Source organism: Egretta garzetta, unplaced genomic scaffold (genome assembly GCF_000687185.1).
Source record: "Egretta garzetta isolate BGI_Z169 unplaced genomic scaffold, ASM68718v1 scaffold369, whole genome shotgun sequence".
NCBI classification, from domain to species: domain Eukaryota; kingdom Metazoa; phylum Chordata; class Aves; order Pelecaniformes; family Ardeidae; genus Egretta; species Egretta garzetta.
This window is the reverse complement of record NW_009260837.1, coordinates 2646420-2662764: the sequence shown is the minus strand read 5'-3', so window position 1 is coordinate 2662764 and position 16345 is coordinate 2646420. Positions and strand designations below refer to the sequence as shown.

Below are 16345 nucleotides of genomic sequence, written 5' to 3'. Positions count from 1 at the left end.
AAAAAAAAAAAAAAAAAGAAAGAAAGAAACCCACTTCCCTAAGTTCCTTCCTTTTCTTTGCCTTTGGTTGCAAAGAAAATTAAAAAAAACCCAAACCTTTTCAAAAATTAGCCTTTGCTAGAACCATGCTAATTTTTCTGTTCGGCCAACCAAGCTCTGTTTAATGGCACTGAAAAGAGTGGGAGGTAACATCTCAAACACCTATACCTTCCAATCCACTGCACTTGATAGTCCCAAAAGACATAGAAAATAGTCATCTCTTTTCATATGAGAGAAGACATGGGTTATAAATTCACTGTGGTTTATTGTACCCTGTGTCCAAGAACAGGAATCTGTGGAATTGTTGTCCGTTGTCTCCCTGCAGATTTCTCTTTTGAAACAAAGTAATAGCTGGCTATTCCTCATCAGCTCTTTTGAAATAAACAATGAAATGCAGGGCTTAAGAAGGCTATAATAGGAGATTAAAATGGTTCTGGTTAGTCTTGATATAACATGTTTGTTTGTCAGGCTTCCTGTGATTCCCACATTAACATCTTTGAAATACGGTGGGGGTTGTAGGGGTCAGGTGCGAGCCGCACATCTGGAAAAACAGCAACGAGATTAATAAATACCCACTTTCCCTCTGCCCCTTGAAGTAAGCCATTCCTGTGCATATTTCATTATGGTTTCACACAAATCTGTGCTATGGAGAGCAGATTACCTGTAATAGGTGTTGTGGAAAAACTGATGGTTTTGAAGAATTCAAGGTTCCGGGTGTGATGTTACGTAGCGGTACCTCCGGGGCTGAGCCCTTCCCAGCCCACCGGCACCCACAGGGTATCAGCCGCGCCGGTCTGCTGCCTGAATGCATTCCTGTGTATGGCACTGTCAAATAGATTGCTTTTTATTGGCCCCCAAGCCTTTTAATGCTTTCAGACTGATCAGTTTAAAAGACTTGTTAAAAACAGAACTAAGGGATGACAGGGTCTTATTGATTGGGGAAAATAATCAAATTTTATATAGGTAGGGCCTTCAGACTTTGTAATGGATTTGATGTGAATAAAGATCAGACAGTACTACAGGTTATTGATTGGGAAAAAGTATCATTCATGTTTATTCAATAGCAAAAATCATTAGGACTTTTCTCTTAATTTTCCTTAATGTTAAGTCTGGTGCTAGCGCATGTATTCCTCTTCATTTCTGGAAGTAACGTAGACTGAAAAGATGCCAGCAACTTCTGATGGTTTTTAGGAGTAGCCTCATTTATCTTATCTTTACACTATCTGAAGATTCTTTATAAGTCAAACAGCATTAATCATCTTTTAAAAACTAAAGATCTTTCTGCTAAATGCCTGGAAATTATTTTTAATTCTGTACTCCTGCCCTGTAGTAGCAGTCCCTTGCTAAGAAATTCCAGTCACAGATGGCAGTTCCTAAGTATATTGATCGTGTCCATCCTCCCTCTTTTAGCAACAGATCAACCCCTAACAATCATGACCGGATACAGCGCCTGAGACAAGAGTTTCAGCAAGCAAAGCAAGATGAGGACGTGGAAGACAGGAGACGTACTTACAGTTTTGAGCAGCCATGGGTAAGTGTACGGAGTCTGTCAAATCTGGAAAGGTTGCCTGACTCCCACTGTCCCTGGGCTGGTCGGGAGCAGAGCGATAGGGACGCAGGGTCTTCTGCCTCCAGACTTCTGCCCTTTCTGTCATCCCTGTTTTTAGTTCATTGATGTTTATTTCATTTTTAAATTTCTTCAGCCATCTGTCCTGTGTGCATATAGCATTATTTGCTCTATGTTTAGACCCTCAGCTCTGCGAGTTAATACTTGGATTTTGGGGGGGGTTTGCCTCAAAAGCAGTATCAATTATTCTGAAGTTTTCTAGGAAAATCAGAATAAAACACATACTAATAAGAAATAATTTAGAGAGCACATGTAACCTTGTAAATGGTATTTTCTCTGAAGCAATATCACTGTGATTAGTTCTTTTCTTTAAGAGGAAGAGCTATGTCTTTTCACAGTAAAAAAGGAAGGGTATGCAAAATAGCACGCTTCACAGTAGTACCCCTTTGCCACTTACATTAGCCAAGACAGTTCTGTCTCGAGATATACGTCCTAATGGATCATTTAAATCCTGTTCAATCTGATCTAGCAATGTGATACAATTATGTAAATCCATGTGCTTATCTTGCTTAACATAATTGAATGAATCGGTGTTGCTTTTTAATCAATTACCCATCCTAAATTAGGATCCTATGATATGGGAAATTCCACAATGAAGGCAGTGAACAATTTGCTTGCATTCCCAAAACAAAGCGGGAACTGCAAGATGACAGCAGTAGAATCTCCCACAGCTTCCTCCAAAGCAGGTGTAGGCGATGGGTTATCGTTATTAACATTACAATGCACTCAAGACCGAGGTGGAAATAGCTGAAGATCAGCATCTGTGTGTACGAAGTCACCGAGAACAACCTAAGTAACATTGTAACACATATGACATTTTTGGTTGCCTGTTGTGGTGGATATAGATTTCTTGACTTTTGTTGGGTCTTTGTGTCCTTGTCCATCTTAAACTCACCAATTTGAACCTGTGGTATTTTTGACATGCAGCATGGAGAGGAACAAAGGTAAATGTATCCCTAAATGACCTAACATTGCTTAACATACTGTATCAGGATATAGACTTCTCTTTTCCCATGTTAGAAAACCTCTAACCTTCTCTGAAATTGAATAAAAAAAGATAAACATTTTTTTATGACCAGATGTTTTTGATTTAATGTGGTGAAGATAATGTGATAGCTCATCACAGTTATAGCATAGCAGTTTGGGGGTGAAAGGGGGCTGGGTGTGGGAGGTACTTTCCATTATGCATATCAGCTGCTATTTAGTCTCCAAATGAGAGATTTGAGCAGCATTCTTGGGAAAACTGTGTATGAGAAAAACTTGCACTCTTGAAGACTTGGGAACTTAACTACTGAAGGTCATGGGCCAAATTGTTGTATATCTAAATGCCATAGCAACTTTAGACAGGCAACTTGGCTTTTATTATAGTTTCTTGTAATGAGCGAGGAGGGAATTATGTGCATGACAGGCTGATTACCTTAGGAATGGAATAATTTCCTAAATTGTGGGTCAGAACACTGACCTTTCCTTTTTTACTTATTCAAACAAATGGGATCTCTCTGTTTACTCCCCTTCTACAGATCATGCAAATGAGCTCAAAGTGACTAATTCAGCTTGATGTATTAATATTAATTCTGAAGCTTATTGTTGCTTTTGTATGAGCTGCTCTGTTGTTAAATACATAGGTGACCAAATGTTTTATTTTAGATATGTACTTTAAAAAAAATTGGCCCACAGTATTTTTGAATTATAATTTTTTTTTTTTCCGTCATGTACTCCAGCCTTTCAAGATCACAGTGCTTGGAAGGGATAAAGCAATGATCTCATCCATTTCAGCAGCTCACAGTCGTTTTGGTGTTAAGGAGCCATAACCCTCTCTCTTAAGGATTGTGTATTACTTTAACATATTAGTCTAAAATGATGGACTTTGTTAAGACACCCTCTCAAAACAGATCCAGATGTATTATTAAATACCAGTGACACAAAAATATGAAAAAGCGGTTTGTAATACGTATGCAGGAAAATACTTAGATACATTCATCAACGTCTTTTCAGTCTTCTCCATCTGTAACCTGTTGGTTACAAACCACAGCAGTGAAAAGTGCACCTGTATGTGGACAGTTGTTGAAAAGTGTTTTCACCTGAGGGAGACGGCTTGCACAGCCTACATAAACAAAAGACTTTACATCCAGAGATGCCTCTGGGCTGCGTGACAGCAGCCAGCTCTGACCTGGTTTGGATAGAAAGGGAGAAAAAAAAAACAACACATCCACGGAGAAGTGTTGTGCTATGAGGTGATAAGTAGTTTGCATTTCTCATTAATAAGATGATGGGAGGGTTGAGGATAGGGAACATAGTGCTGATGTGATGTGGGACTTTTGGTTACTTATAGGAAGTGTAAATGAACACAAAGTTTGCAGTGTAACTAATGGATACTGACAGAAATCTGGCAGCTCTGAGGATATTCAGAGGAGCTCAATAGCTCAGAAACCCTCTAATATGTTATCAAAATGATCTTATGACTCACCAACTCCAATCCATCCTGGACCATTAATGGCCTGTGACACCAAAGTCTGGTTACCTGTGACGAATACCTTCAGTCTGCTCCAGGGGTTGGAGGCAGATCTCCGTACCATGGAGCACTACATCATGCTGGCTCTGAACGGTACCCGTGGCAGAGAGACCGGCGCCTGACCCCATCCCTTTCTGGCTGTTCCCATCAGGTGAAGGTTATTTCTCTGTAGATGAGCAATGCAACAGAGCTGGACTTCTTGCCTGGCTGTGGTTGCCCTGCCAGTAAACAAAATACTTGACTGCCTACGAGTGTTCATACAGCATCAGGCAGCTTAACAGACACAAAAAGTGATAGTGCTGGAATGAGATGACACCGTCTATTAAGCAGCCTAACATTTCTGCTCAAGGCCGTTTGAATGACATGCTGTTAAGGTTTAATAACCAACTAACTGTCGCAACATCGAGCCATCTCTAAAACCCACTAGTTCTGCACTTGAGTCAAGGTTTTACAGAAAAAGTTTTCACATTTGTTTATTTTAAGGTAACTTTCTCAGGCTTCATATTTTTTTCTCTTACATGGCTTTTTTATTTTTCATGTTTCAAAAACAAGGTACAAGAGGGTTTCAAGGGCAATACTGTACGCCTGATGTTACGCAGGAAAAAAGAAAGAAAAATAACATAAAGTATGATTAATGCATTTTCATCCTGCTGGTGTTAATTCCAGTCAGAGTTTGCAGAAATGTGTATCTGGGCATGGAACCACAGTATGTCTGCTAATATTTAAAGCCCTTGCTGTTGCTATGACATTTTTATACCAATGCAGGATTCCTTTGGGGCTGATTTTTCTGTTTGGCACCAAAGTCGAGTCTGTAGTTCTTTTCTGGGTAGTACTGGGTCTGCTGAGGTTTATCCTTGCTTGTGCCAGTCCTGGAGTTCAAGGGATTTTGGTTGTAATTTGTTCCATATCTTGTATTTTTGCCTAGTCATGTCTTAATTAACAGATCCTCACCTTCAACAACAAAAGCACAGCATTATAGCCCTAAATGTCATGGGAGTGAACAATCCAATTTAAAAAAAGAGCACCTTAAATCCCTTAAAAACATTAAAACTGCTTCTCAGTCCTGCAGGAGGGACAAAAGTCGGTGGTTTATTTCATAGGATCACAGAATCATTTAAGTTGGAAAAGACCTTTAAGATCATCAAGTCCAAACGTTAAGTGCTAAAAATGGAAGCTGACAAATCTCATAAGAAATGCCGCCTTCTCCAGTCATCCTGGATCGATTTGGATGGTGGGAGATAATTGGCATCGAAAGAGCAGCTGAGCAAACACTACTTTAAATATTTAGGAGTTAAATAATTTTTTTTTTTTTCTGAAGGTAACAGCTAACTGGGTCAAAATAAATATACTACCTGAATTGTCTGAGATCAGCTTTAATTATGTGCACAAATTTGTGAAAGGTAAATAACTGTATGATTTTCACAGAGGAAAGACTCCAGAGGCCCTAGTAACATACTTAGGTATGGTTTGATAGATAAATGCTCAGAAAATTTAGGGACTATGCTTCTTTTTTTCTGCTGTGTGTTGATATGTAGGTCTTGTCTCTTAAGACAGATTTAAAGAAAAAAAAAATCTTTTTTATCTGTTTATAGTACTCGTATTTTATTCCTGTATTCAAGTCCTTGACCTATTCAAAGACATAATAAATTCTAAATAATCTAAAATTCTTTTAGAAAAACAAAAGCCTGATTTTTATCACTGTAACTTCCACTGTAACATATTTTACCTGGAAAAATGAATAACAGACTATATTCAAAACAAACATTTTAAAGTTTATATCAGGTTGTAAATTATGTAGAATACTTAACACATCAATGAGAAAGAAAAGTAGTATATTAAATCTCTCTGTTATGAATCCATCTCAAGAGTCTCTTCCAGGATATTTTATTCAAGATGTTAGGCAATATCTCATGGAGCATTGCAGTAGACAAAGAATATCTTCGGAGCTAAATTGTTTCTCCTACCCCAGTCTGTTTCAGAGAGAAAACCAAAGTTATGCAGGGCAGCCTCCCTACAGGTAGTTTCTCTTCAGCTGTGTAGTTAATACCCATTCTGTGCCAAACCTGTGAAGGATTTCATGAAATACCAGCAATTTCTTGCTAAGATTTAGACTCTGACTTTAAAATTTTATGCTTGAAACTTTTTCCCTCACTAATTTCAATCTACTAATTTATGTGAAACTGAAAGTGAAGATAGAAGACTTTAAAAAGAAATGAAATAATTTTGGTTTGTAAACAAACTCATTTAGAGCTCAAAGGCATGCAGTGCATGTAAATACCCCAGGCAGAATTTCAGGGCTCTTTAAGTGGTTTGTTTCTACCATACTGAAGATTTTCTTTCTGCTGCTGTACACAGAATGGAAATCTTAGTCCCATACCATGCCATTCAGCTTCTTACATATACATGTATACATATACAGGAAGATACATGAAGGGATGGGATTTTCTTATTATATGGTGTTTTAATTGATACACACACCTGTTGGCAATTTTTAAAAGAAATATTGCTATAAGTTCTGTTCACCATAGCAACATAAACAAAAAGATGGAAGTAAAAATAGTTTTCAAGGACATCTCCCAGAACCATTGAATGTTTTTTATCATTCTGAATTTTGATATACAGTTACTGGATTGCCTGTCATCTGTGCCAAGTACATTTACACATAAAGCAGGCAAGGCCATTTAATCTTATCTGTTTCTAATTAGTGTTGAACTATAAGAACCATGGACTTTTTTGGGGGCCTTGCGTATACCAACTTCCCCTAATGAACTTGAAACGTCTTGGTTAAACAGAGAGCTTAATCTGGAAACAAATTAGCACATTTATTTTAATATTAAGTAATGGTCTTTTTTTAATAGCTGGGAAAATACTAAGGGATTTGTTCCTTTAGTAATCTCCCTATTAACCATTTCTTTATGAACAAAGGGGTTCTATGAGTTTGAGTAGTCATTTCTGCCAGCTTCTCCCTATGGCAGTAGGCTGTGAGATAGGTGTGTCACCTCAGCTGGTGGATCTCCTGTCACCTGAACTCCTTGGATCTCCCTGAAAACCCAGTGCCCTGGGTTGCCCCCATGATCTCCTCTCTCTAATTCTGTGGCAACTTTGATCCATGCCTGTCCTGGAGGATCCATGCTGCCACTGCAGTGAGCTACCCTCCGTGGGCAGAGATGCCCCTCTGCAGGGAAGGAAACTGTGGGCAGCCATTGGCGTAGCCAGGAAAGAGGGGAGGGACCTTGCCCCTTAAGACACACTGCTCTTTACTGCTGATAGTGGTCAGTGCAACATGAGCCATGGGCACATTTTGTGTAAAATGAAAAATTTTGTTTGGATAAAATGAGAAATCTGTAGAAACTTTTAACTTCGCAGCCCTGATTTTAAATTAGCATCTCTTTGAGAAGGGAGCTGTGTAATTTCATGTATCTCAAAGCACAATTTTACGTGCTGAATATTGTTTAACAATGCTGAATGCAATAACTATCATTGCCACTTAAATGTATTGTGGAAGACATGAACATACATTTATTTGGATAATGCAACCTTGGTTGTTATTGTGGCCTTGACTGCATCCTGATTTAAAAGGTCAGTGCTTGTCATACATCTCATTGCAAACAAGGCCAGAGTTCTTATCAATCTGTGCTGTGAAGACCGAGCTGTTGCCAGGTTTGTTGGATGATTTCAGGTTGTTATAATTGTACTTAGCCTTGTGTTGGTATCAGTGTTACAATTACTGTTATGTGTATTCCTTATACGTGTTTTTTTGTTGCTGTTGAAAGACGTGAAAATGGTTCAACTTTTTTTTTTTTAATTACCTCCATTTTGTGCTGGCATAAATGTGGTATGCATGTATATAGATATGTGTTTGTGTATATATTTTATATTAATATATATGTATAAAAGTATACTTTGGGGGTTGAGACAAAATTACCAGTTAGCTTTTGAAGACTAAAGTTACTTACAATATAAGTATTTTTGGTTTAGATACTTTAATCGAAAGCATATTGAAAAGATAAATCACTGTATGGAGATTTGCATTTTCCTGAACAAGTGAAGGATCCAAAAAGGAATATGTTAAGTCTTTATATCATCATAACCATATTTCAAGGGCATTCACTATGATATCACTGAGGTTTTTAATGAAAAGATTTGAAGGAAAGGCCTTTTCATTAATAAGATGGTTGAGTGTCCCTGTCTGTGTGTATATATGTTATGTTATGGAATATGTGATTATGTACAGACAGAGTATTTTTATGTCTCATTGCCATATTTTTGAATGCTTGAAAGCAGATTCGATTATATGAATAGCTTCTTGTAGATGTGAACAACATGCAGACAGGACTCTAAATAAGTATCCTTTGCAGATTAGTTAAGTATTGCAAATCCACTTAATTTAACAGGGCATGCAGGTACTCATACCTTCAGAAAATCAGATAATGGATTTTAGATGTTTGCCTTTAGACCCATCAAATTATAAATGCTGTCCATTAGATGAAATTCTTTGTGAACAGCTGAGGATCCAGACCTGACTCTTCAGATCCAGACACCCTGGGCATGCGTTACAGCGGGCAGACAGGTGTGATAGCCCCTGCCTCTATTTAGCCATTGGTTCATGTGTCCATTAAAAAAAAAATATATCTCTGAAGCTCCATTTTGATCTTAGTCCATCTGTAGTCCATTAGGGCTTTCAAAGCCTCTGTCTCTTTAGTAAAGGCTTCTGTGGTAACTTCAGCTCTCTGCACATGTGTGTGCGTGTATTTGCATTCATGCTTTCTACATGATGCATATTAGCGTCTTGCCTAAATCTAAACTGAGCAGCAGCTCAATGCTAGCTCCACCTGTTTGATAATTTAACCATCCCCTGTGCTGTAAAATCCTTTAATCTGTTATATTTACAGTGAACTGTGTTTTCAGATAAAGAGAAGCAATTCCGATTTCATGTCTTATCTGGGATAACTACTTTCTCACATATGACATAATGTAGCTTTCCAACTGTATGCAAGCTTTCCAACGTGGTTAAAGTGGAACCCATGAAATGAGGAGATTGGCTTTAAAATCTTAGTTTAAATGTTTTTATTCCTTATGGAGAAGTTGAGATGGGAACCTCTAAGTTTCCCTCTGGTTCTCTGTAAGCTGCTTATAACCACACTGGAGAGAATTCACAAATAAATCTTGTGATTTTCAGGTAATCACTCGCTTCCATAAGCTGAGCCCTTCAATAAAATACCAAATGTCAGAAGACTCTCAATAAAGTCAAGAAAGTTAGAAATGTTGACATATGCAATAACTGAAATGCTGCTCTGTATGTGTTGCCCTTATTTAATATAGCAGGAAATCTCCTTGGGGGTTGTTGGTTTGGACATACATATGTACAGCTTATTCATCTCCAAGAAAATTTCCCACAAGGCTGACACACGATTCTGTTTTCTCAAGTTGTTGCTTCACCATACCGTTCCTAGGGCATTTTTTCATTAGAAATACTGTTTTACTGAGGTTTTTACACAGTAAATTTATTCTGCAGTAGACATCAGTGTTGCATTAATCATTCTCTTAACTAACTTCTCCGTTACTCATAGTCTCTGCTTTTACATTCTGATTCTTTTGCACAATAATATTCTCGTAAGGCAGTTGTTCGCCAAATTGTATCTGTCTGTTAAATTCTGAGCTGAGAGTGATGCTCTATCTGAAGTGTATTGTTATTGAAAATGAAGTTTCTAAAAGTTGTACACCTGTTTCAAATTTGTTGTGTTTCTGGCTACCTGCAGGTACTTGACTATATAGTAAGACAAAAGAAGTTTATGTCACAAATAACAACTTTCTAGTTTCTAACTTGTCTTCAATGTAAGAAGCTTTTGAAAAGCCTTTTATCTTGCAGATATTTGTCAGCCATTATGATATCTTTCTGCTGCAGAAATATATAATGGCGAAAAACAAGAGAGATGTTCATTTTGAGGGAAGGCACAGATAAAAAGGCAGAAAGTGGTCTGAGACAAGCTGTTTCAGTCCCATGCTCAGCCAAGTGGTTATGCTCCCTAACCTCCCAGTGATTAGACTTACGTGTTTTGAATAGAACTGGTAATTTTAGGAGAGAAAATAATGTTCTAGTTCTTTGTTAAGTGAAACCTTATTATTAAAACAAGAAAAGTCCATAACATTCTTTGACTTTTGTGGCACCCTATTTTGCAACTTGAAATCACAAAATCTGAAGAGAGTAGTAATGTAAAATGAAAAGTGATATCTCTTCAAAAGGAAACTTTAATAATCTGAAGTTTGAATCCAGCCATTCTGCCAAATCTTGACTGGTAATGCTCTGTATTCCCAGAAAGGCCATCCTTTTTCATGTCCTCTTAGTATTGGCCTCAAAGTTTCAAACTGTCACCTCGTTAAAATGTTATCTAAAATCCTTCTCAGAGAGACAGGATTCTCCATTGTCCACAAGAGACTTGCTGGATTTATCTATTTGATCATATTGAATCATAAAATATTTCCCTGTCTCTCAGAAAAGCAAGCAGTGCATGTCTGGACCAATAGCAAAATAGGATGGCCCCACTAAGGGAGAGCATTTCTTGGCCATACTGGTGAGGTTCCAAAGAGCGCTGTGCTCCCTCCTCCCTCAGACCCTCAGTGGGGCATAAAACTGAGCATGACCATGGCTAGGCTGACTTACAGTGTCTGAAGATCTGTTCCACCAACTTCATTTAAATTTCAATGTTTCTATAAAAGCACAACCCATTCTGGACCAATATTTTCCTGATGCATCTCAGAAATGGTAGGTCAGAAAAAGAATCTTTAGCATAGGACACTGTTACGGGCCAGAATTTAACGTGATTATTATGAAAGTGGTACTTGAACTGCATGTTGAATCAAATACAACTGTATATGTGCAATAGCAATTTAAATGATAGCCCTTTTGTGGGTATTTTTCTGCTTTGTTTAAGACAGTTTCATTTTCATTTTGTAGCCAAGCACCAAGACATACTCTCAGAGTGGCAGACACTCAGTATCAGTAGAGGTTCAAATGCAGCGGCAGCGGCAAGAAGAAAGAGAGAGTTTCCAACAAGCTCAGCGGCAGTACAGCTCATTACCCAGGTATGGTAACTGTCTGAAGCTATTCAGTGTATATGAGCCTGGAGCTAATTTTGTTTGTGGAAGGAAAATGTTGTACTTAGTGCAGGCACTTTTGTTTAGCATTGATATAAGGTGGAATGTATTCAGTGTGGAAGAGGCATGAAATTTCTTAAGTGAGAGCATGTGGTACCTGTTTATTTTAGCAGAATTACTTCAGAGCTGATTTCAGTGGGATTTGATGACACTCAGCACCCAACAGAATTGAGACATTAAAACAAAGCTATTCTTTGTGGGACACCATCCAGTTTAATTTTCTGCAATTACAAGTCTCCTGAGCATGACATGGGCTGTCCCCTTTTGACATGTCAGACTATTTTTTTTTCTGTTGCCTAATTCTTTAGTGGATAGAAATTCTCTCTCTGTGATGCTGATACAGAGAAATAACTTAAAAGGAAAAAAAATCTCAGGACCTCAAACAAAAGAATATGGAACTGAGAAACTCGATCCAAAAAATTAGGGGCCTCCAAGTTTCCAGTATATACATTTCTTCTAAGTTTCCGGGTCATTAGCAATGGAATACTGAAAATTAATACACTTTTTGTCTAAACAAGTCTGTATTGTAAAAAATCTTAGATTTTTTTTAAAAATTAGCCATTTGGGCAAAATGTCTTTTACTTAATATTTAGCTTTAAGAATTATTAGAAGTTTACCCAACTTTTACTATAAACTAGATAGCTATCACAGTTAAGCATTAAGCATATAGTCTTAGCATTTTCAAATACCAGTGGCAATGGTTGAATGGAGAACCCTTTACACCAGAAGTTGGTGTCAATTTCCCTTAGTTCTCATTGCTTCTTCCAATGAGGTTGTATTATTTTTTGTGCCCCATGTGGAAATGTGTGGAAAATATATTTTTATGACAACATGTGTTTTACCAAGTGTATCATAATTCTTTTTTTGAAACAAGTAGAAGGTTCATAGTTGAAGTTATCTAATCATGAACTCATATCCTACCAACATCTTTGAAAATGATGGGGGTTGGACTAGATGACCTCTAGGGGTCCCTTCCAACCCAAAACATTCTATGATTCTATGAAAATAAAACAGATCTCTCAAATTTTCACATGCTATAACACCTTTTAGTGTAGAATTTTTCTGTTAGGTTTGGAAAGTGGGAAAGGAAAATGTAAAGTTACTTTGTTTTCTTAGATTGTTAGTTTGTAATTTTTAAAATCTTTATAGTCCATTTCCTTCTTATCTCTACCTTCCTTCTGAAGTGACCACACCTATTAATGCCATATTGCTTTTCCTGAGAAATTATCTTTCAGTTTTGCTTGCCCCAGTGCCCCCTTGAGTGGAAGAGCATGGGTGCTACTGTTGCTTTTAAGCTGGGTGCTGTTTATTTTTAGTTTTAAACCTATGATTCTTAAAACTCGCTTCCCCTGTTCTGCTCAGTCACTGGTAACATTTAAAAGTTGGAAGTCAGTTGTAGCACAGTTCCAGTGGCCGAAATTAATACCCGTAGGGAGAAAATTGATCTACAAGAAATTTGGAAAATAATGCTTTGCGTCATAGAAATGCTTGTTTTGAAAAGAGTGACTGAAAACTTGACTCAATGTGGTTTTCAACATGAGAAATAACTAGCAAGCTAGCAATGCATGTTACTGAGTAAATAATGATAATTTAATGACTTTGTTTGAGCACTCTGGGTATTTGAGCTGTGCTGAGAGCAGGCAGAATTTCAGGACCTTGGGCTAAAGTTGAGTGCTGTAAATACCACAATACTCCTATAACAAGCTGTGGCATCCTGCTCTCCAGCTTTGCAAACTGTTTGTAACTCTGTGACTGATCGAAATCTTACTCTTACTCTGAAACTTAGGTCCCAAGCTTAATGTTGTAACTATGGCTTTGTAATGATTAAAGTTTGTGCACTGGCTTCATTCTTGAGCTTTGTTACTTTTCATCTTGTATAGTCTCTAGGGGCCTCCTTTTTTTTCCCCTTTGTACATGTAAATCATTAGCACTGAAGGCAAATAAACTCTTGAGTCAATTTTAAAGGATCTTCCCAGAAAGATAGTGAAAGTGAAAGTGGGCCAACTAATTTTGAAAAAGTAGCAGAAAACAGTCAGTAAATTAAATCAGTTCAACTAGTCATCTTCTTGTCCCATGTGAAACTGTAAAAGCACTGTTTAACTCCAAGTTAATTTTCTAGTACTTAAAATTTATCTTACTCTAGATCAGAAACCTGACAGTTTCGTAGCCTACAGAGGTTCATTCAAATTTGCTCTTGTTCCAGGGAGTAATATAACATGGCTCAGAAACACCATTTCTTTGGCAAAGTTGGATATGCGAATACCAAAAACAGCTATAAAAATTTGCATGAGAATTTACATTATGTTGTAATTTATACTGTATTAATTTACATTCATCCTGAATAACAATTTTCTCAAAATCTATTATGAAATAAGGTGGATATGGTAATTTTCAAGTTATACGTGTGGAAGGGAGATTGCAAAAACTTTAGGTCTCTTGCTACTTTTACTACTGGTAGAAAAATTCTCCAGGTCTCCTGTCTCTCCTCTGCATATTCATTGGGTGCGGCCACACTGAGTCACGTGTGTTGACGTGAAAAATCAAGCCATATATAAACAACTAAATGATTTTCTTATTGATTAATGTCGCAATATATTTTGTTATACTGCTTGATTCTCTTACACTAATTTCAATCTCAAAGTGGGTATCTCTTTTGCTGCAGCGCAAAATTGTTTTACTTTATCATCACCAATCTTATTTTAAATTCATAAAAGCATCTAGAAGCTTGATAGTAAATTAAAGCTATTTCAAAACCATAATCTGTCTTCAAAATAATGTGATGATTTATTGTGAAAAGAGATAAGAATTTGTAATTCCTATATGTAGCTGATTTATTTATCTACCCCATGGAGCCAAAAAATGAACAAGAAAGGTTATCTCTGCCTTTTCTTTTATGAAAGCTAAAGCAAACTGGGAAACAGTCCTGATAGCATGGAATTCCTTAGTTCTGGAAATGGGAGGAAGAAACTCTCATCTGTGCAATTACCTATCAATAATGAGCTTTATCTTCTGACTTGTGCAGTGTTAGAGCAAGTGTTTTAAAGACCTGCCTGTTGCATTTTAATCAAGTGTAAGTCTAGATCCAAATCTTTCATGAGTGACTTTCCAAGTGCTGGCTGTTACCTGGTTTCTTAGGAAGCACAGCGATGTGCATGGTCTTTCCTAGTCTGCAGCTGAATTGTAGCACTTTTTTCTTAAGAACATGATGGTTGTTGTAGCACTGAATGGGTTTTCATGGCATTCATTTCCTTCTGGAGAGGCCTATAAATATAGTTCAACTCTATAGGAAATGTTCTTCCAACAAAAGAGTCAAATACGCTTCTTTGGGGCAGAAGAGAACACGACTTCTGGAGAATGCTATAGCTGGGGGAAACCTGATGGCATTGCAGAAGTGCTCTTCTTTCCAGGGACTGTTGTCAATAACAGCAGAATGGGAACCAGAACATTTGTCTTACAAGCCTCTTCCATTTTTCTTTCCAGGCAAAGCAGAAAAAACGCCAGTTCTGTATCTCAAGACTCCTGGGAGCAGAGCTATTCCCCTGGCGAAGGGTTCCAGACTGCGAAGGAAAATCCCAGATATTCCAGCTACCAGGGATCAAGGAATGGCTATATGGGGGGACATGGCTTCAATGCCAGGGTAATGCTAGAAACACAAGAACTGCTCCGTCAAGAGCAAAGGCGGAAAGAACAACAACTGAAAAAAAAAACTTCTTCTGAAGGGCCTAGCAACTATGACTCATATAAGAAAATTCAGGACCCTAATTATACTCCTCCTAAAGGTCCTTTCAGGCAAGATGTACCACCTTCACCATCTCAGGTAGCAAGACTGAACAGACTGCAAACACCAGAAAAGGGAAGACCATTTTATTCTTGAGGTGAAGAAAATGAAGATCAACTTATCATGCAATAAGGAACATTTTCATATAAAGACTTACATTTTGAAAACTTTTTAAACTGATGGTACTAAGGAATATATCCGTTGTCTGATTCAGTGCCTTTAAAAATACGGGCAAAGCGTTGGTGGGCCTTATGCCTTTGCCTTTCTGTCTCAAGTGTTGAATTCATGGAAGGATGTTCCACCATTTGACAATCATAGCAGAAGTAAGAAACACCGCCCCTGCGTACCGAGTCCCGTAGCCCAGTCCAGTAGTTGTCAATGGCTTATTACTAGAATTTGTTGTAATGTGTTTTACTTTGCAGTGACTTATTACACCAACATGCAGCTTTGTGGCATAAAATTAATGAATTTGAGGTTGAAGGAAGCATTGACATGTCCTTTTTTATTTCTCTCGGGTCAGGAGGAGGGTTACGTATCACTCTTGAGTGCATAAGGCTTAGCCCTACTCTGGATTGCAGTCGCAGTTCTAAGATGTTTTATGGTAGAGTCATTACCAGTCTTTGTTGATCAATATTTAAGTGTCTACATGCTGAAAAACTATCCTTCTCCTATTATGCACATATGCACTCTGTTTTCTCTCTCTGCCCGCACTCTTGAGCTTATTAAAAAAGCCTTTTTCCTGACTCATGAGGAAAACAATATTAAGCTTTCAGTTATCCTGAGAATCCTGTTACAATTGCCTTATAATCTTAATACACAGTCCATTACAAATGAAATAAGTGGAGAGAGACTATTTATACAGTCACAGCCAAGCCCTTGATAAGTGTATTTTACTATTTAATTGAAGGTGGGAAATTATGAACAAACAGACAACTGAGTTCTGCTTTGCTTTACTTCTAAATGAATTTGGTCGTATGACACTTGTGTCTAGGAAGAGAACTAGGAAGGGTATCATCCCACAGTCATCTGATACACATTTCTCTTTGGGCAAATTTTGGAGATAGCTTAAAGCAAGAGCAGAAGGAATCAAAGTTTTTCTTTGGATCAAAAAACTGAAAAGAAAACAATTTCTTCTTTTTTACAGTTTGTGAAGCTTTGTGGACAATTGCCTTGTGCTTCCGTATACTGTATTGTTGCACCGTGATGCTACATTAAAAATAAACCTTCAAGTATA

General features: G+C 37.6%; 1 protein-coding gene across 1 annotated transcript in view; it reads left to right on the top strand.

The window, feature by feature from the left end:
- Positions 1-16017, top strand: part of PARD3 (par-3 family cell polarity regulator) — a gene marked incomplete at its 5' end in the record, with an annotated part of 308728 nt that extends 292711 nt beyond the window's left edge. The window contains 3 exons of the mRNA XM_009647030.2: positions 1450-1570; positions 11134-11261; positions 14814-16017. Coding sequence (XP_009645325.1) covers positions 1450-1570; positions 11134-11261; positions 14814-15207 — 643 coding nt within the window. The remainder of the gene's footprint in view (positions 1-1449; positions 1571-11133; positions 11262-14813) is intronic.
- Positions 16018-16345: the final 328 nt, after the last annotated feature.